At 43.5% G+C, this 21697-nt stretch overlaps 1 protein-coding gene across 2 annotated transcripts in view; it reads right to left on the bottom strand.

Moving 5' to 3' along the window:
* The window catches only part of cabin1 (calcineurin binding protein 1), a 464629-nt gene that overhangs the window by 183043 nt on the left and 259889 nt on the right, over window positions 1-21697 (bottom strand). For both annotated transcript variants that reach the window (XM_080208567.1, XM_080208568.1), the window contains exon 29: window positions 471-634. In XM_080208567.1, the coding sequence (XP_080064693.1) occupies window positions 471-634 (164 nt within the window). The remainder of the gene's footprint in view (window positions 1-470; window positions 635-21697) is intronic.

Raw genomic sequence — 21697 nt, 5'->3', positions numbered from 1 at the left:
AACTTTCCTCATGTAACAAGTAGCATTAGTTAATTTTTCTCAATGCCAACAGTGAAATGTTCAACATACAAGAGCAATATCCATTCCACAAATGTATATGTTCTTACAGTTGAGGTTTGAGGCTCCACATAGGCTATAATGCAAACAGAATTAAAGTGCCCTTAGCAAAAACAAACAAAACTGTTAACAGATGGAGATCTTTATGTGATCCTAATCTCCAGATCAGTTTCACTTTGACAACACTGGCTCACCTTGATATGAGCTTATGAATTTTTTCCCCATCAACTATCCAGATCTCAAAATGTAGAGAGGCCTATTGAGGAAAGCAATGTGTCACATATCTTACCAATAGGCAACCGAGGCTGTCAAATGCTCAAGATCCTGGATAAGTATTTCTAAGATCAAAGCAAGTTTAGAACCCCAAAGAACCAGCAGTTGTTGATTCAAAAGCTCTCAAGGCGCAGACTTACTTTCCCTGGTCAGGTGTCCTTTGAAGCATGGAAGATACCCTCAGCAGTGTATTATGGTCCTTCAGCTGTGATAGAACATCAAGTAAGATAACAATCGAACGGTTCATATGTGAGGCAAAGCTGCCAGGGCGGTCAATTTCATCAACAGGAATACGCCAGATTCCCTACAGAGAGAAAAAAGTTGATTTGTTCAGTGGTCAGGTTTTAAATTAGAGAATTAATCTCACCAAATACTAAGTCCATGATTTCAAAACCTCACTGCTTACAGTTGAGGGAGAATTCAGTTCTATTTGTTCTATATTGTGTAATTTTCAGAAAAGATCAGCAATCCTAGTTGTAGGAGCGATCGTAACTCAACAATCCTACTCAATAACACAAGGTCACAGAAATACAGTGAGAGCACAGTAGTTAGCACTGCTATATCACCAGTGCCCTGGGCTCAATTCTTGGCTTGGGTGACTGCAGACTCTGCACGTTTGCCCTGTGCCTGCACAGATTTCCTCCGGGTGCTCCGGTTTCCTCCTACAGTCCGAAAGACGTGCTGGTTAGGTGCATTGGCATGCTAAATTCTCCCTCAGTGTACCCAAACAAGTGCTGGACTGTAGCAACTAGGGGATTTTCACAGTAACTTCATTGCAGTGTCAATGTAAGTCTACTTTTTTACACTAATAAATAGAAGTTTTAGGTTACAATATGGGAACCATTCAGCCCAGTCTGATGGGCTTTACTCTCCATTTGAGAAAATAGCTCTAATCACTCTGTTCCCATTATCCCCTCACCTTCATCCACCAATCTAATCTTGAATGGTGAAAACCTTAGCCTCTCATCCTACAAGTAAATTCCAGTCTCGCAACTCCATGTGCAATCGAATTCCTCCTGCCCTCTATTACTCTTCAATTACTTGAAGCAGTCTGGGTCTATAGACACCTTGTATGATCTTGTCAAGTTTTAAATGCTTTCACTGAATTACCATCTTCTCAAGGATAATTAGGGACGGCCAATAAGATTCTCATCCTATGAATGAATGGAGAAAACCAATAACCTGCATTGTTACAATAAAAAGGCTTTTTTTAAGTATTTTGTTGTACTTTGATCTCTACATAACAGGCAACATCGTAGAGAATCTGCATTGTACCCTCTGTAAAGCTTCAATACACTTCAAATAATATAAAGCTAGAAATGGCACACAATATGCTGAAATATTAACATTTTATATAGGTTCATCATCAACTCTTGGCCTTTACATTCGTGACAATATCTAGGTGCGTTTTTAAAATGTTGCCTTTCATATTATGTAAACCTATACTTGAGTTTCTTTGTTCTTTTTCAAAGCCCTGCCTACTTTTAGAGTATAATTACTGCTGTTACTTGTTTTAAACCAAAATGCATCACTTTACACTCACTGACATTGAATTCCATTTGCTAATTTTTAGCCAATTTTTCCATCTTATTAAAACTCTGCTGCTCCCTTTTGTCTGAAGAATGGACAAAAACTTATATTTTAGTACAATTTCCTCCAGGCTTATATCCAAACATGCAGTAGACAGAAATGGGCTCAAAACAGAAGCACATGCAACACTTACTCACTTCCAACCAGTCTGTCAAGCTGTCTTTAACAACTACTCTGCTTTTCCCTCCAACCAATTTTAATCCAACTTCTCCGGTCCGATTAATTTCCTACCCACCACCGCCACATGGTTTAAGTGATAAAATCAGACTTGCAAAGGATCTTTAAAACAAGGATGACACATTTTTAACAAGCTCTCAATTTTAAAGAGAGATGTTTAACTATTGAAAGAGCAAAGCAACTTTTCTGTTTGAGAGATTTTCCAGAGGATGAAGTTTGAAAACCAAGTGCCTTAATAATGTAAGATCTATCATCACACTGCTGGCTTTATGTTGTTTGTATGGAGGAAGCTTGTTAAGACCTATTTTGTTGGTGTTAGTTTTATTGATCTGTTTTATATATCAAATTACAGATATCTCAGCAGATAGTGCTGGAAATGCACAGCAGGAATGGCAGCAACTACAGTGAGAAATTACGTTAACTCAAACTAACTCAAGTCAAGAAATCAAGTTTCTTATTGACCTAAACATTTGCTATGATTCTCTCTCCATAGACGCTACCAGATAAGCTGATTATTTCCATCATTGTATGTATACAAGTATCTGAGTCTGTTTAAACAACTCTTTTGTATTTTTATTTTGAAAGCAAGGGAATTATCACAGTGGTGTTGTTCTGAGGATGGCTGAAATAGAGGCAGTTTTACACTGCAGCTGGTTGCACTTAATATTGACAATGGGTTGACAGAAGTTCATTCCCCAGTACTGACATTACACTTTGAGATATATGACTGACTGGGTTCAGGTTTGAAAGGTTATTTCAAATGCTGTATAATTCCAATATTGCTTTTCAATTCAGATTTTTGGAATGGAGAGCACGGGAAGGGGAAAGATGCAGGTCCCTGGGGAAAGGCTGGGAGAGATGCAGGGCCCTTTAAAGTTAAAGTTTATTTATTAGTCACAAGTAGGCTTATATTAACACTGCAATGACGTTACTGTGAAATTCCCCTAGTCGCCACACTCCGGCACCTGTACAGGTCAATGCACCTAACCAGCATGTCTTTCAGACTGCGGGAGGAAACCAAAGCACCCGGAGGAAACCCATACAGAGAGGAGGAGCAAACTCCACACAGATAGTGACCCAAGCCAGGAATCGAGCATCTGTCCCTGGTGCTGTCAGGGAGCAGCTCTAATCACTCAGGGGGAAGACACAGGGCCCCAGGCAAGGAGGGAGGAGGCAGGGCTGCAGGCGAGGGGGGAGGAGGCAGGGCCCCGGGCGAGGGGAAACAGAGGAAAAATACATGACATGGGGATCTAGGAATGCCAGGTAAGGAAAGCTGTTCAGCCACAACACAATCCATTTAAGCTTGGACAATCATTATGACTGTATAATAAAACAAAGCCAAGGTTCAACCCAAGGGCCGGAATTTCTCCTTTGTTTAGAATTCATAGAGAAATCTCCCCTGTTTTGTACTCATTCAGCCATCATATCTCTACAATGTCGATGCCAGCACAGAGGTAACAAATTACACTAATGTAAGGTTTTTTTAATGAGGTAGCAAGTACAGAAGCAATGAGATAATGACAAGCCTGTGCAAATCATTAGGCAGCAGTTCGAATATTATGCCTAGATTGGAATGCCCTAGTTTTGGAATACTAACAAGGTGAAGGAAAGATTTATTAATTTGATATCTTAAATAACTTGCAGAATGTGGGCGTAGCTAGCTAGAGCAGCATGTAATGCCCATCACTAGTTGCCCTTATGAAAGTGGTGATGAGCTGCTTTCTTGAACCACTTAGTCCATGTGGTGTAGATACACCTGCAGTACTGTTAGAGAGGGAGCTCCAGGATTTTGACCCAGTGACAGTGAAGGAACAGCAACATATTTCCAAGTCAGGATGGTGAGTGACTTGAGGGGAACCTCCAGGTGGTGGTGCTCCTAGGTATCTGCTGCCCTTGTCCTTCTGGATGGCATTGGTCATCAGTTTGGAAGGTACTGCCTAAGGAGCCTTGGTGAGTCCTGAAGTGCACCATTTAGATAGTACACACTCCTGCCACTGTTCATCAGTGGTGTAGGGAGTGCCAATCAAGCAGGTTGCTCTATTTTGGATGGTGTCGAGCTTCTTGAGCGTGGTTGGAGCTGCACCCATCCAGGCAAGTGGGCAGTATTCCTGACTTGTGTCTTGTCGATGGTAGGCAGGTTTTGGGGAGTCAAGAGGTGAGTTACTTGATGCAGGATTCCTAGCATCTGACCTGCTCTTGTAGCCACTGTGTTTATGTGGCTACTTCAGCTCAGTTTCTGATTAATGGTAAACCGCAGGATGTTGACACTGGATGCCATGAGGCAGTGGTTACATTCTCTCTTATTGGTGATGCCATTGCCTGGCACTTGTGTGACGTGAATGTTACTTGCCACTTGTTAGTCCAAGCCTGGATATTGTCCATCTTACATCTGGACATGGAGTCGCCAATGCTGAACATTGTGCAGTCATTAGTGAACAGCAAACATCCCCGCTTCTGACTTCATGATGAAGCAGCTGAAGATGAGTGGGTGAGGACACTACTGTAAGGAACTCCTGCAGTGATTTCCTGGAACTGAAATGACCGACTTTCAACCACCACAATCATTTTCCCTTGCGTCAGGTATGACTCCAACCAGTGAAGGATTTCCCCTACTGCCTCCAGTTTTGCTAAGGTTCCTTGCTGCCACACTCAGTCAAATATGCCTTGATGTCAAAGGCAGTCTCTCGCCTCACCTCTGGAGTTCTGTTCTTTGTCCTTTGACTTGAACCAAGGCTGTAATGAGGTCAGGAGCTGAATGATGCTAGTGGAACCCAAACTCAGTATCAGCGAGCAGGTTATTGCTAAGCGAGTGCCACTCGATGCCAGTGTTGGTGACCCCTTCCATCACTTCATTAATGGAGAGTAGGCTGGTGGCAAAATAATTGGCTGGGTTGGATTTATCCTGTGTTGTGTGTTTAGGACATACCTGGGCAACTTTCCACATGTCTAGTTGTAGCTGTACTGGAATACTTGGCTAGGGGCAAGGGAAGCTCTGGGAAAATGAATCTTCAGGACTATTGCAGGAATACTGTCAGGGCTCATAGTCTTTGTAGCATGCTGTGCCTCTAGCCATTTCTTGATAACATATGGAGTGAATTGTATTGAATTGGCTGAAGACAGGCATCTGTGATGCTGGGGATCTCTGAAGGAGGCAGAGATGGATCATCATTTGGCACTTTTGGCTGAACACTTGAGCTCTTTCTTTCACACCAAGGTACTGGGCTCATCCATCATCGAAGATGGGGTTATTCGTGGAGCCTCCTCCTCTACTGAGTTGTTTAATTGTCAACGACTATGTACAGCTGACACATACAAGGTCACTGAAAGGGTATGCATACTTCCTATAGCACTCACCTCGGCAGCTAGTTTTGACTGACTGTTGCGGTCTCTAACAGCTCTGATGACTGACATGCAGACAGATGTATGAGGAAGCTGTAATCAGTTAAATTACTGATATTTGATCTGAATGATTGTGAATGCTGAATTGGTTGGTTCATAGAATCATAGAGGTTTACAGCATGAAAACAGGCTCTTCGGACCAACTTGTGCATACTGCCCTTTTTTTTGAATCCCTAAGCTAGTCCCAATTGCCTGCACTTGGCCCATTTCTCTCTACACCCATCTTACCCATGTAACTGTCTAAATGCTTTTTAAAAGACAAAATTGTCCTCACCTCTGCTACTACCTCTGGCAGCTTGGTCCAGACACTCTCACCTTCTGTGTGGAAAAAATTGTCCCCCTGGATGCTTTTGTATCACTTCCTTCTCACCTTGAATCTAAGCCCTCTACCTTTGGTATAAGATTTTGACTGTATGATTTTTAATCTATGTCCCTCATTATTTTATAGATCTCAATAAGATCACCCCTCAGCCTCTTACACTCCAGAGAAAAAAGTCCCAGTGTATCCAGCCTCTCCTTATAACTCAGTCCCCCGGGGGCGGGGGGGGGGGTGAGTGAGTGAGTTAGGGTAAGGGAAGGGGGGGGTGGGAGTTAGGGTAAAGGGGGGGGGTGGTGGTGGTGGCCAGGGCAGGGGGGCGCAGCAGGCCAGAGGGGAGGACAAGTCTGATTGTGGGGGGGTAATCCAAAGAAGGGCCAGCACGAGGTGAGGGGGGGGTGGGGGGGAGGAGTGTGGGGGGGGAGTGGAGGGGAGAGACAGAGAGAGGGAGGGAGGGAGGGGGGGGGTGGGAGAGAGAGAGGGGGGGGGGGGGGGAAGTGGGAGAGGCCTTGATGCGTTTTTCAGGCTCATTCATCCAGTGAGAGCCTACATTCCCAATGCACTCACAAGTGAAAATATCTATACATCTACTCAATCAGATTTCTTCATAATGTGAAAGGCCTCTATTAGGTCACCATCCAGTTAACTGCTTAAATGATTCCAAGATTTTGTTTACACTGTCCTAACCTATTCAAAAGTGATGCATTGATAGTGCTCCAAAGCCAGAAGACAGTTTGAGGCTGGGGGAGGGGGGTGTGGTGGTGAGGGGGAGGAGAGTCATTCTGGGCTAATGCACTCCCGGCAGATTGCCAAGTCAGCCTTTAGTCAGCAGGCCAGGAGCCTAATAAACACAAAGGGAACAAATACAAAACAACTAGTGCACAATCCCCTCTCACTCCAGAAAAATATATTAAACAGAAAGGGAGATATTTATTTTTGTTTGTTGAAATAATTCAACAATTGTGAAATTCTGCATATAGATGTAGTATTAAATTAGGTTACTTATGCCAATCTATTGCTTTGGTTGAAAGGCAAATATCATAATCAAGCTCAAGATTAAAACTGAATCCCTTACAATTCATCTATTTGTACACATTTCAATTTTTTAACTGCAGGGGAAAGAAACTTAGTGCAGTTATTGAATTTGAGACCAGTAAAGGTCTCTGCAGCACTGTTCCATCTTCCTACACTACATGGACTGCAGCGGTTCATGAAGACCTTCTCAAGGGACAATAATTAGCCAGTGACACTCATCCCTTGAAAGAACAAACTAATCAGTTCAGGCCCAACTGAAGGTAGGTTTCCAGAAAGGACTGAGCCCGAGATGGGCTTTTCCATCTTTTCCTTGCAATATATTGGTAATGGTGTGCACAGTACCAATCGCTTCATTCCCTCTTCATTGTTCCTTGATAGCACAGCTCTATCACTGGTTGCAGCATCAGTGTGTTCAGCTGAGATCTTTTTTAAATCATGTTTTAGAACAAATCTCCAGCTATTTATTTCCATTCCTGCTCCAGGGTTTGAACACAGAACTGTGGCTGACAATCCAGTATTGAGGAAATGCTGCAATGTAGCAAGTATCATCTTTTACAAAATCTTAAACTAATACTTATCTATCTGTTCATGTGGACAGGAAATATTCCATGTCACCATTTGAAACAGAATGCTCCCACAGGCTCATAAACCTTCCCCAAACAGTATGGCAAGGCATTTTCTATGAGCCTGTGAACTTCTGCTTACCTAAATCATTGATTTTCAAACTGGGATCTACAGTGACTTTCCAGGGGCTCCGTGAAATAAAGTGAATGGCTCAGAGTTGTCTGCCACTCTTCTGATTTCCTTTGTCTGGAACGTGCAGCACAGAACTCTCACACTAGGAAGTCAGGCCCAGTAACTTGTGTGTTCACCCAGTGAGATATTTGGTAAGCTGTTACTGGGAGGACATTGAGGCAGCTCTGTAAATGGACAAGTAACCAGACTGACAAGGTCTCAAACCGACTGAGGCTATCAAGAACAGAGGTGAGAGGCCTTGGGCCACCCAGAATGGATTCACAGGATTGTGGCTTGTAGGGGAAGGAAGCTGCCACAGTGAACTGAAATGACAATCAAGCTGAGCTGCGTTCACCGACAACAGCACCTGAACCTGTGACTGGCCAAGGACTCAAATCGGGACCAGTTACAACTGATATCCTGATGCCAGGAATATTGCATCCCAGGTAGCACAGACAGGCTGCTAAACAGCAAAGGCCAAGGAAGATCATTAGTACTCTGCAGCTATCCAGTCAGCAGACCGGAGTAGGCCATTCGGCCCTTCGAGCTTGCTCCATCATTCATCATGATAATGGCTGATCATCAAATTCAATTTCTTGTTCCCCCCCACCCTTGCTCCCATATCCCTGATCCCTTTAGCCCCAAGAGCTGTATCTAATTTCTTCTTGAAATCAGACAGTAGTTGAGGCCAAAATGTTTTCTATGGTTTTGAATTCCACACATGCACCACGTTCTGGGGGAAGAAATTCCTCTGCATCCCAGTTCTAAAGCTATCCTCAAACTATGATCCCTAGTTCTGGACTCCCCCACAATTGGAAACATTCTTTCTGAATCTACCCTATCTAATCCTGTTAGAATTTTATAAGTTTCTATGAGAACCCCTCTCACTCTTCTGAACTCCAGTGAATATAATCCTAACTGACTTAGTCTCTCTTCATATGACGGACCTGCCATCCCAGGAACCAGCCTGGTAAGTCTTCACTGTACTCCCTCCATATAGCAAGGATATCCTTCCTCAGATAAGGACACCAAAACTGCACACAATACTCCGGGTGTGGCCTCACCTATGCCCTATACAATTTCAGCAAAACATCCCTATGCCTATATTCAAATCCTCTTGCTATGAAAGCTAACATACCATTTGCTTTCTTTATTGCCTGCTGTACCTGCACACTTACTTTCCGCAACTGATGCACGAGGACACCACGGTCTCATCAAGTATCCATCTCTCAACTTACATCCATTTAAGCTTTGCCTATATTCATAATAGGATCATTTAGCCTAATCCCAGTCCATCATGAACAAAGAGGTGTAATGCGATGAATTATTAGATAGGTTAGAAGATAAAAGCTTCTATATCAAAGGTCACAATAATGTTCATCATATCAGAAAGCCCTGGTTAAACTCCATGCATCTCCTTTTAACATGACACTACTGAACTTCACATTCGTAATGTAAAAGGAGTGTATAGTATTGTAATTTAGATAAGTGAAGTGGTCTGTAATTACCATTCCAGATGGATATCGCCCACAACTGACTTTCAAAAGAAAATCAGATTTATTTTCATTCATCAAACAGTCTACCTGTTTGCCATTTTTCACTGTTTGAATTTCATTTATGCTGTGCAGTAGACTTCCTTGGTAACTTTTTACAATGCACCTGCCTATGGCTGAAGTGAGTAACAGTCATGATACAAAACAAATCATTTTATTTCCTAGTAAAGTATTTCACAGGTTAATTTATTCCCCAAAGTTATTTGCCACAGAGAAGACATACATCAGCCCCAGGAAGTCAGTTTGTGGTGCTGTGTGTAGAGGGTGTTAAGATAGTGCTGTGTGTGTGAGCCGTGGACGGGCAGGGGGAACAGGAATTGGGGGGGGGGGGGGGGGGGGGGGTCTGGGGCACATACGTGCACAGACGTGTGGGGGGCAGGGATTGTGGGGGGAGGGATGTTGGATGATGTTGTGTTTTGATATCTGATGCTATCAGACATCAGAAAGCCCCACTTGTTTTTTGGGAGAGCACCCACTGGCTAACACCTTGAACCTGGATTCATTTGCCTGATATCGAAGGTTAGATAAGGAATTTTTCATTAAACAAAACAGGACTTCTCTGTGTGATTAGCAATTCTCTTAGATGTTTACTCATATGGAAATACTCTGCAAAACATAGGACAGTTAAACAATGAACAATCCAACACAATACGCAGAGAGCTCCAGCAGACTGACTTCCTGGAGCCTACACAAGAATAATTTGTGGCTCATGTCTTCCAAGAAAATTAACCTGTGAAGCACTTTAGTAGGAAACACTTGCCTTGTGTGTTGATTCATTTCAGCCACAGGCAGGTGCGCAGCAAAACATTACCAAGAAATTCAAGCTGCAAATGTGCAACACAAAACAGGATCAAAAAAAAAATCACAGATTTCTTCACACACAACATGGAAGGTGAGGTACTCCGTACAACCAACAAAATAGGCAGGTCTACATAAATACACTCAATAATCCAACCATGGGCCATTCTGCTGCATCATGGAGCCTACCTTTAGAAGAAATAAGGGTTGCATCAAGAACACAACTCAGCACTTGAGAGGCTTCCAGGCAGTGTTCCCACCATAAAGAATGATGCTTGTGATTGGTGTGGGAAAAACACTTTTTTTATTCTTTCTTTGGATGTGGAGGTCATTGGCAGAGCCAGTATTTATTACCCGTACCTAATTTTCTTTGAACTGGGAGGCTTGCTAGGCCATTTCAGAGTTACAAGTCATTCCTGTGGCTCTGGAGTCACGTGTAGACCAGACCAGATAGGGACAGCAGATTTCCTTCCCTAAAGGACATTAGTAAACCAGTTTTTACAACAATTGACGTTAGCTGTCACAGTCATCATTACTGCTAGGATTTGAACCCATGTCCCTGAGCTTCTGGATTAGTAGTCCAGTGACATTACACCACCATCTCCCCCTAAAGCCAGTTTTGTATTCAGTACTGCAAAGAATTTGAATATACAGAACACTGTGCTCAGATTGGAAAGGGTACACCATGCCCCTTGGCATGAAAGCTAGAGCTATCATAGGGTCACCATTCTCAGAGACAGCCTATACAGGTGCCTATACAGTTACTTTAGTGGCAACATTGATTTCTCAAATGTTTCCAAGCAGATTCTACTGGTGCAACTCCTGAGAGCCCAATTTTATAATAGGTCAGTGTGTAGGTTCATTTCATAGATGTTTACATCAGAAAAGGAGCTTATTTGGCCCACTGCATCCAGGCCAGTCAAAAATTTGACTATACTAATCCCATTTCCAGCACTTCCAGAGTCCATTGTTCAGCCCCTCCAACCCAGGCAACACTGCACCCAGGTGAATCTTCTCTGCACCCTCTCCAGTGCAATTCCTATAATGTGGTGACCAGAATTGCACACAGTACTCCAGCTGAGGTCTAACAAATGTTTTATACAGTATATGACCTCCCTGCTCTCATAATCCATGCCTCAGCTAAAAAAAAAGGCAAGTATCCTTTATGTCTTCTTAACCACCTTATCTAGTGGAACTGCCACCTTCAGGGATTCTGGATACGCTCTCCAATGTGTCTCTGATCTTCAGTACTTTCCAGGGTCCTACCATTCCTTGGGTAATCCTTTGCCTTGTTGGCCCTCCCCAAATAGATTACTTCTCACCTTTCTGTGTTGAAATTGGATTGCCATTATTCTGCCCATCTGATATCCTCCTGCTGTCTGTGGCTATCCTCCTCATTATTTACCACCCTACCAATTTTCATGTCACCTGCAAACTTCTTGATCATAGCCTTTATCTTTATGTCCGAATGATGGAAGTATATAAATCACTGGTTAGGCCACAGCTGAAATTTTGTGTACAGTTCTGGTTGCAATATTACAGGAGGGACATAATTGTTTTGGAGAAAATACAGAGATTTACAAGAATGTTGCTAGGGATTGAAAATTGCATGAGAAAAGATTGGATATACTGGGCTTGTTTTCCTTGGAGTTGAAGGAGTTTAAGGGCTGACCCGAATGAAGTGTATAAGATTATAATGGGGCCTGGATAGAGTAGACAGGACTCTTCACCTTCACACAGTGTATGCCGGCTGTTTGGAGCTTGCTGCCTGGTTTGGTGGTAGAGACAGAAACGTTCAGCTCATTTAGGTTCATCTGCCGTAACCTGCAAGAGTAGAGGCTGGGAGATGGAAGGTGGGATGAGAATGAGCAGTTAGTTTACTATTTTTTCTTTATTGGTCAATGCAGACACAATGGGTTGAATGGCCTCGTTTTGTGCTATAACTTCTCTATGGTTCCAGAAGATGGAAATGCAATGGAGTAAAATTTATCCTCATGCAATGATAGCCAGGGCTGTAACTAAGGAATAGTTACAACTTGCTTGGTGGCAAAACTGATTGAACAAGGATGTCTGAATCAGAGACATAAGTGCTCTGTTATCAGAATCAGAGCTTTGAGAGGTGCCAACAAGGACTTAACCTCCATGAATGTCGGTGACCCCGATAAATTTATCTTCAGTACAGAAACGTGTGTGTGTGTGTGTGTGTGTGTGTGTGTGTGTGTGTGTGTGTGTGTGTATGTATGAGAGAGAGAGAGAGAGAGGTGGTGCAGTTGAAGTCAGAGATTAGCCACGATCATATTAATTGGTAGGAGCAGGTTTGGTGGGCCATGTGACAAGTGGCATTCCTCAGGGATCAGTTTATATTATATCAATGATTTGGAAGAAAATATAACTAGTTTGATAACTACTTAACTAGTTTGCAGATGGCACAAGGGTTGGTGGATTTGCAGATGGTGACGTGGACCATCAGAAGATACAACAGGCTATAGACCAGTTAGAGATTTGGGCGGAGAGTGGCAGATGGAGTTTAATGCAGACAAATGTGAGGTAGTGCATTTTGAAAGGTCTAATATAGATAGGAAATATGCAGTAAATGGCAGAACCCTTAAGAGTATTGATAGGCAGAGGGATCTGGTGTACAGATACACAGGCCACTGAAAGTGGCAACACAGGTGGAGAAGGTAGTCAAGAAGGCATACGGCATGCTTGCCTTCATCGGCCGGGGCACTGAGTTTAAACATTGTCAAGTCATGTTGACGCTTTATAGAACCTTAATGAGGCCGCACTTGGAATATAGTGTTCATTTCTGGTCGCCACACTACCAGAAGGATGCGGAGGCTTTGGAGAGGGTACAGAAGAGATTTACCAGGGTGCTGCCTGGTATGGAGGGCATTAGCTATGAGGAGAGGTTGGAGAAACTTGGTTTGTTCTCACTGGAACGATAGAGGTTGAGGGGCGACCTGATAGAAGTCTACAAGATTATGAGGGGCATGGACAGAGTGGATAGTCAGAAGCTTTTTCCGTTTGGGGGGGGGGGGGGGGTGAATTACTAGCAGGCATTGGTTTAAGGTGTGAGGGGCAGATTTAAAGGAGATGTACGAGGCAAGTTTTTTTTTTAAAACGCAGAGGATGGTGGGTGCCCGGAACTCGCTGCTGGGGGAGGTAGTGAATCAGATATGATAGTGAATTTTAAGGAGCGTCTTGACAAATACATGAATAGGAAGGGAATAGAGGGATACAGTCCCAGGAAGGCTAGGAGGTTTTACTTCAGTCGGGCAGCATGGTTGGTGCAAGCTTAGAGTGCTGAAAGGCCTGTTCCTTTGCTGTAAATTTCTTTGTTCTTTGATCTACTCCTGCTCCTATTCCTTGTGGACCTCAATAGGAAGTCACTCAGATTAGGCAGGAATTATTATATTTTAATAGAACATATTGTAGACACCTTGTATCTGTCAGCAAAGGTGGGCACATCCAGCATATACTACAGATAAGACCTGTAAACCAGTATTTAATCCACAACAAAATTCTTATTTTGGCGTTGCACAGCTGTTAAATTTAAACTAAAAAAAAAACAACTTGGACAAAGAATGAGTCTAGATATCTTGCCCAGAAAATCGTATTCAAAGCATACTTACACTTCTAATACATGTTGTCAGTAACACAGACTCATAATTACATCTTAAACATACAAGACAAGGCTGTGAAAACAATCTGTCTGGAGGCTGTGGAAATAATAATACAATGGCAGGAAGTAACAAATCTGACTGCCCATTGGATGAGGCCACCAAGAGTAGCTTCTTTGCACTGTGCAGGACACTTAGATGCCACTTATCGGGATATTGAACACATAGCAATCAAATTATCTGAGTAGCTTTTACGCTTCAAATGTTATGGCAAACAAGAGCATTAAAAAACACGTTTTCATAAAACTAGAGATGGGGCTCCATCCTCAAGCTCCAGATGAAACAGCAGCGTCACATCAGTTGTAGTTCAATGAGGCCACAAAAGTGGTGAGAGTTAGACTCCTGCCGGTCACAGGAGATCCACCTTTGAGAACTGCCAGCCAATTTGATTGGCCAGCAGCTCACGCAGTCCCAACAGCACTAGGATTGAGTAGTGGGTGCTGCTGCGAACGCAAGTAGGACTCAGGAATTAAGACAGCCATGGCGTTCAAATCCAGGTAAGTGTGGGGTTTTGGATGAGGAGGGATTGAAGCACATAAGGAGGGAGGCAGTTATTGGAGGCCCAGCAGGAAGGAACAAAGGCTGAGTAATATTTTTGGGGAGCAAAGGCCCCTGATGCATATAGAGTATCCTTCGAATGATGTGCCCCCCCCGCTCCCCTTCCCACTTTCAATAAAGCCGCTTTAAAAGCAACTTTCTGACTCCCACATGCCTGCCCACATTAGCTGTATTACGGCGTGGGCAGCGTAATATTCAAGTCAATTAGCTTGTTAAGAAGTTTTTTTTTAAATTGGCAGACAGGCTGTTGATTTTGGTATCTGCCCACCTACCATTGCTTTGATTTGTACATCTATCCCAATAAACTTAATCAAGTAAGATTTACTTCTGGCATTTCGTTGCCCAGTATTGATTGGTGTTGACACATTCCACATTCCCTAAACCCATGGGAAGTCTGAATGAAAAAAAACAAAGTCCCTAAACTGGCTGTTTTACATAACCAACACTGTAATATCCATCTGCGGATAGACTATAAAGACTCTCTCTCCCATTCCCAACAACAAAAGCCAACCTGAGACACAAAGATCCTTGAATTATCAAAACCCAAACAGGTGATCACACGGGAAACTGCTTACCTGCAATAGCAAGAAAATATTTTCCACGTGTGGTGCTTAGCATGTAGTTGGCCCAGCACTTAAACAACCATACGAAAGTCATCTGGAGAGTATGTAATCGCAAGTGGCTTTTCTACCAGTTAATCATAGATCCCACAGGACTGAAAATTGCTTGACTTGAGTTTTTGCCAATTCAGCTGCATCATCCAGTTATCCAGGTACAACTGAATTTAGCGGCCTCTTTGCACTTAATCTCTGGAGACTGAGGGCAGACATGGCACTATCTTGTACAGATGGCTGACCTGCTGACATTAAACATCAAATAATTTCTTCATGCTTTTCTGATCCCAATCTGGAGATATGAAGCTTTCATATTATCCACCATTTCGCTGGACACTCCTGCCCAAGATGGAATATAGAAAACCAAAAGTCTGCCTTATATAAAAAAGTCTGCATCGCAGCAGAGAGGAGGAAGATCATCTGACACTCAGCAGGTAGAGTTCTTACAGGGCAGAATCCCAGGTGCGGTTCCAAATATTACAAATCAGGGACACAGTCTCATAATGAGAGACAGACCATAGAGACGAAGAGGAATTTCTTCATTCAGACAGTGGTGAAACTTTGGAATTCTCTACCGGAGAGGGCTGTGGAAGCTCAGTCATTATGTTCAAGACAGAGATTGATAGATTTCTAGATATTAAAGACATCAAAAGATATGGGGATGGTGCAGGTAAATTGAGGTCATTGAAGTAGATCAGTCATGATCCAATAGAATGGCAGAGCAGACTCAATGGACTAATGGACCTATTCCTGTTCCTGTTTCATATGTTCCTAACAGTGTTTGAATAGATTGAATGTAAGTAGTCCTAGTGAAGATTTTCAATGCATTAGATTTTTGGAAAGAAAAACAATATGCTATATATTAGAGAAACAATGTTCACGTACATGCCGACAAGCACAAGATTATAGCTTGATCATATAATATTGAAATGCTTACTATTTTCCTCCAATGATATCTATCTATCTGACTCACCCCATATTAAAATAAAAACAAAATGCTGCAGATGCTGGAAATCTGAATTAAAAGCATAAAGTGCTGGAAAAGCTCTGCAGTTTGGCAGCATTTGTGGAGAGAGAAACAGAGGTAACATTTCAAAGTCCAATATAACCTCTTTGGAAGTGAAGAAAGGATCTTTGATTCCGACTTGAGTCATGATAAAACAGCTGGCTAGCCTCCTTGCATTAAGGAACATTCTAAAACCGAGTATATACATTACAGAAAGAGCAGATCGCCCCAGGGAAAAGTGGTTGGGTTTCAAAGAACGGAACAAAGAAACTTTAGAGGAAGGCATGAAATAATTTGGGCTGTACTCTGAAATTTGTAAAGACAGGCACTACTGAACTTGACACATTACACAAATACTCCAACACGCTTCACACGGCTAAAAGTCTGGTTTCCAACTGCATATTACCATGCCAGCATGTCAACACAGCGGATTACCCTGAGGTGGATGGGGGGACTGCAGCAGGGAAACCAATTGCCCTTGGAGCTTTGGCAATAGAACCACCAAGTGAAGTATCAGGGACAACAGAGCTTAAAAAAGAATTACATGAGCATAACTATAAAAAAAAATCACTTGGAGCCCAGGTACAGTGGCTATGAAAACAATCAGCCTTGGAAGCATAGCAAAATCAGTTATCCCAGGGAAAAGGCAAATGGACTATAGCAATTACCCTGGATTCTAGTCCCATCTAAATGATTTGAATACAAAATCTAGGTTGAATTTACTGGAGGACTGGTAAGAGTGCTATCGTCCAGAGACGAAGGCATTGTCTGCCCTCAGTGATGGTTGGAAAAAAAATCCTATGGCAGTATTTTGAACAGCAGGGGAGTTCACCACAGTGGGCCAGTTAATATTTATCCCCCAATTAACAGGACCGAAACAGATTGTCTAGTCATCATCACACTGCTGTTTGTGGGAGCTTGCAATCTTTTAAATGATTTTTTTTATTCATAAAATGATGTGGGTGTTACTGGCCAGGCCAGTATTTATTGTAAGGAGTCTCACAATGCCAGGTTAAAGTCCAACAGGTTTATTTGATAGTAAATGCCACAAGCTTTCGGAACACTGTTCCTTCGTCAGGTGAGTGGAGAGTTCTGATCAGAAATAGGGCATATAAAGGCACACACAGTTTACAGAATACTAATTAGAATGTGAGCCTTTACAGCTAATCTGCTATTCAAGTCTTAAAGGTGCAGACAATGTGAGTGGGGGTAGCATTAAGCATATGTTAAAGAGATGTGTATTGTCTCCAGACAGGATGGTAAGTGAGATGTTGCAAGTTCAGCAAGTCATGGCGGTTACAGATATAGTGTCATGAACCCAAGATCCCGGTTAAGAACATAAGAAATAGGAGCAGGAGTAGGCCATCTAGCCCTTCGAGCCTGCCCCGCCATTCAATAAGATCATGGCTGATCTGAAGTGGCTCAGTTCCACTTTCCCGCTTTCTCCCCATAACCCTTAAGCCCCTTGCCTACCAAAAACCTATCTACCCGTGTCTTAAATATATTTAGCGAGGTAGCCTCCACCACTTCAACGGGCAGAGAATTCCAGAGATTCACCACCCTTTGAGTGAAGAAGTTCCTCCTTAACTTCAATCTAAACTGCTCCCCCCTTATCTTGAGGCTGTGCCCTCTAGTCCTGCTGTCCTTTCTGAGTGGGAAGAATCTCTCTACCTCTACCCTATCCATCCCCTCCATTATCTTATATATCTCTATAAGATTCCCCCCTCATCCTTCTAAACTCCAACGAGTACAGACCCAGTCTATTCAGCCTCTCTTCATAGTCCAACCCCCTCATCTCCGGTATCAGCCTAGTGAACCTCCTCTGCACTCCCTCCAAGGCCAAAATATCCTTGAGCAAGTGCGGCGACCAAAACTGCACACAGTACTCCAGCTGCGGCCTCACCAGTACCCTGTACAGCTGCAGCAAGACCTCCCTGCTTTTATATTCTATCCCCCTCGCTATAAAGGCCAGCATCCCATTCGCCTTCTTGATCACCTGCTGCACCTGCAGACTGGGTTTTTGCGACTCATGCACAAGGACCCCCAGGTCCTTCTGCACCGTAGCATGCTGCAGCTTTTCGCCCTTCAAATAGTAATCCTTCCTACTATTATTCCTGCCAAAGTGGATAACTTCACACTTGCTAACATTGTACTCCATCTGCCAGGTCCTCACCCACTCGCTCAGCCTATCTAGATCCCTCTGCAGACTTTCCACACCCACCGCACAATTTGCTCTTCCACTTATCTTCGTGTCATCAGCAAATTTCGTCACCCTACACTCAGCCCCCTCCTCCAGATCATCTATATAAATGGTAAATAGTTGAGGCCCCAGCACTGATCCCTGCGGCACTCCACTAGTCACCACTAGTCTGAGTGGGAAGAAATGTGCTGAGTTTCTGTAGGGAGTCCGTAGTGTCGCGACAAAAGCTGGGGGTTCTTTGTACAATGGGTTTCAGGATGCCCTTGATGTAGCCAGAGAGGTTCTCACACTGACCTCCTCAGAAGACAAACACGGGACACGATGGATAGAGTACCCATAGTCGTCCAGCACTTCCCCGGAGCGGAGAAGCTACGACATCTTCTCCAGAGTCTTCGACATGTCATTGGTGAAGATGAACATCTCGCCAGGGCCATCCCCACACCCCCACTTCTTGCCTTCAAACAACCGCACAACCTCAAACAGGCCATTGTCTGCAGCTAACTACCCAGCCTTCAGGAGAACAGTGACCACAACACCACACAACCCTGTCACAGCAACCTCTGTAAGACATGCTGGATCATCGACATGGATGACATCATCTCACGTGAGAATACCATCCTCCAGATACATGGCACATACTCTTGCAACTCGGCCAACGTTGTCTACCTGATACGCTGCAGAAATAGATATCCTGAAGCATGGTACACTGGGGAGACTATGCAGCCGCTATGGCAGTGGCTGAATGAACACCGCTCGACAATCACCAGGCAAGACTGTTCCCTTCCTGTTGGCGAACACTTCAGCGGTCACGGGCATTCGGCCTCTGATCTTCAGGTAAACGTTCTCCAAAGCGGCCTTCATGACATACGACAGCGCAAAGTTGCTGAGCAGAAACTGATAGCTAAGTTCCGCACACATGAGGATGGCTTCAACCGGGATCTTGGGTTCATGTCACTATATCTGTAACCCCCATAGACTTGCTTGAACTTGCAACATCTCACTTACTGTGTCTGGAGACAATACACATCTCTTTAACCGATGTTTAAATGCTATCTTCACTCACATTGTCTGCACCTTTAAGACTTGAATAGCAGATTAGCTGTAGCTGTAAAGACTTGCATTCTAATCAGTTTTCTGTGAACTGTGTGTGCCTTTATATGCTCTATTTCTGATCAGAACTCTCCACTCACCTGACGAAGGAACAGCGTTCCGAAAGCTTGTGGCATTTACTATCAAATAAACCTGTTGGACTTTAACCTGGTGCTGTGAGGCTCCTTACTATGTTTACCCCAGTCCAACGCCGGCATCTCCACATCATGACCAGTATTTATTGCCCAGCCCTTAGTCCCTAATCTGGCTTGCTCGGGTATTTCAGAGTAAACCACACTGGTGTGGATCTGGAATCACACATAGGCCAGTCCAGGTAAGGGTGGCAGAATTCCTTCCCTGAAGGACATTAGCGTACCAGGTGGGTTTTTACAATAATCAATAGATTTTTAATTCCCTTTTTTTGTTGAATGTAAATTTCATCATCTGCCTTGGTGGGATTTAAACCCGGGTCCCCACAGCATTACACTGGGTCTCTGGATTACTAATCTAGTGACAATATCACAACATCACTGCCTCTCTGCTGCATTTTCTCCATTACAGCAGCAATGTAGGGTAGTAATTTAGAGCGAACAGCTGAAGCTTTTTCCTAGGGCAGAAATGACAATTACAAAGGGCACAAGTTCAAGGTAAAGGGAGAAAGGTTCAGTGGAGATGTGCGGGGAAGCTTTTTACACGAAGAGCGATGGGCGCCGGGGATGCACTGCCAAGTGAGGTGGTTGAGTCAAATACATTAGTGACATTTAAGACTTACCTAGATGGACATATGAACAGATGGGGAATAGAGAGATACAGGCAGTTGTTCTAGATAGGACAATGTGATCAGCACAGGCCAGGAGGGCCGAAGGGCACGTTCCTGTGCTTTCCTGTTCTTTGTTCTTTTGGTCTTAATGAACACAGTTCAGCATTCCCTCCATCTGTAAAGGTACCCTGAGACTGTGAAAGATGGTTATAAATACCGATCTTTGATTTTAGTGAGGATAACCCTCACTAAATATACAGTATACAGAAGTCGCATGAATGAGGTCAAGTTAATCACACTAGCTACCACAATGAGGCCACCAAATTACCCCAACACAACAGACCCACTTAACAGAGGGATCTTGGAGTACATGTACATGGATCCAGTTAGACAAGGTAATAAAAAGGCATCTGGCATGTATTCCTCTGCTAGGAAACATAAAAACAGATGGTTGCAATAGAACTGTATGAAACGCAAGTTAGCCACAGCTAGAGTACTGCATACAGTTCTGGTTACTGGATTACGGGAAGGATTCATAGAACCCCTATAGTGCAGAAGGAGGCCATTTGGCTGAACGAGCCTGCACCAACAACAATCCCATCAGGCCTGATCCCTGTAACCCCACCTATATACCCTGCTAATCATTAAGGTGCAACTTACCATGGCCAATCCATCTAACCCAGCATATTTTTGGATTGTGGGAGCATCAGGAAGAAATCCATGCAGACACGGAAGAACGTGCAAAGGATGAGATCACATTAAAAAGAGGGAACAAAAGAGGTTTAGATTACCAAGAATTGAAGATTTTAGCTCTGGGATAAACTGGAGCTGTTTTCCTTCAAGCAAAAGAGTCTGAAGAGTGACATCAGTTCATAGAGCTCAGTTGGAATGGTCCAGATATTTACTTTAGCAGGGAGTCAGAACAAGTTTAAAGTTTATTTATTAGGGTCATAAGTAAGGCTTACATTAATACTGCAATTAAGTTATTGTGAAAATCCCCAAGAAGACACAGATTCAACAACTTGGCAAAAGAATACAGGGGAGATGAGGAAGCTTGTTTTCCACCAGAAGAGTGATGGAGATCTGGAAAACACTGCCCAAAAAGATGGTAGAAGAAGAAATTCTCACCACAGTTAAGAAGCACCTGAAAAGCTGTGATCTGCAGAACTATGCACACATCGTAGGAAAGTAGGATCAGACTGGTTAGCTTTTTGTCACCAAGCAGTGACAGGGTGGGCTGAATGGCCTCCTTTTGGGTCATAAATGTTGTGTTATTCAATAAAATGCTCTATGTACAACATTCCACAATTACCCCCAGTCCCAACAACAGAGCCCAACAATTACCCCCAGTCCCAACAACAGAGCCCAACAATTACCCCCAGTCCCAACAACAGAGCCCAACAATTACCCCCAGTCCCAACAACAGAGCCCAACAATTACCCCCAGGCCCAACAATTACCCCCAGGCCCAACAATGCCCAACAATTACCCCCAGGCTCAACAATTACCCCCAGACCCAACAAAGCCCAATTATTCTAGGTACAACAGTCCAACAATTAGCCCAGGGGCCCACAAAGGATCCATTTCATTACCCCAGGCACATTAAAACAACCAACTATTTTCCCCAAGCACCTTGACAAGGCCACCTAATCTCACCAACTTCACAACAGTCACCGGTGCAGATGCCACAGGAGAGCCAAGTGCTCAACACATTGGAAGAGAACCAATGAATTTGCTCTTGGAATGCAAAGGCCTCTAATTTACAAAGTTTGAAAACATTTGGATGGATGAATTGTAAGCTAAAATGCATTTAGGCCATGAAGACCAAAAGGCCCCAGATTTAATTGCTGGCCTATTC

Source organism: Carcharhinus amblyrhynchos, chromosome 20 (genome assembly GCF_965287045.1).
Source record: "Carcharhinus amblyrhynchos chromosome 20, sCarAmb.v2.hapA, whole genome shotgun sequence".
NCBI lineage: Eukaryota > Metazoa > Chordata > Chondrichthyes > Carcharhiniformes > Carcharhinidae > Carcharhinus > Carcharhinus amblyrhynchos.
The sequence above is the reverse complement of the archived record's forward strand: the minus strand, read 5'-3'. Positions and strand labels throughout refer to the sequence as shown.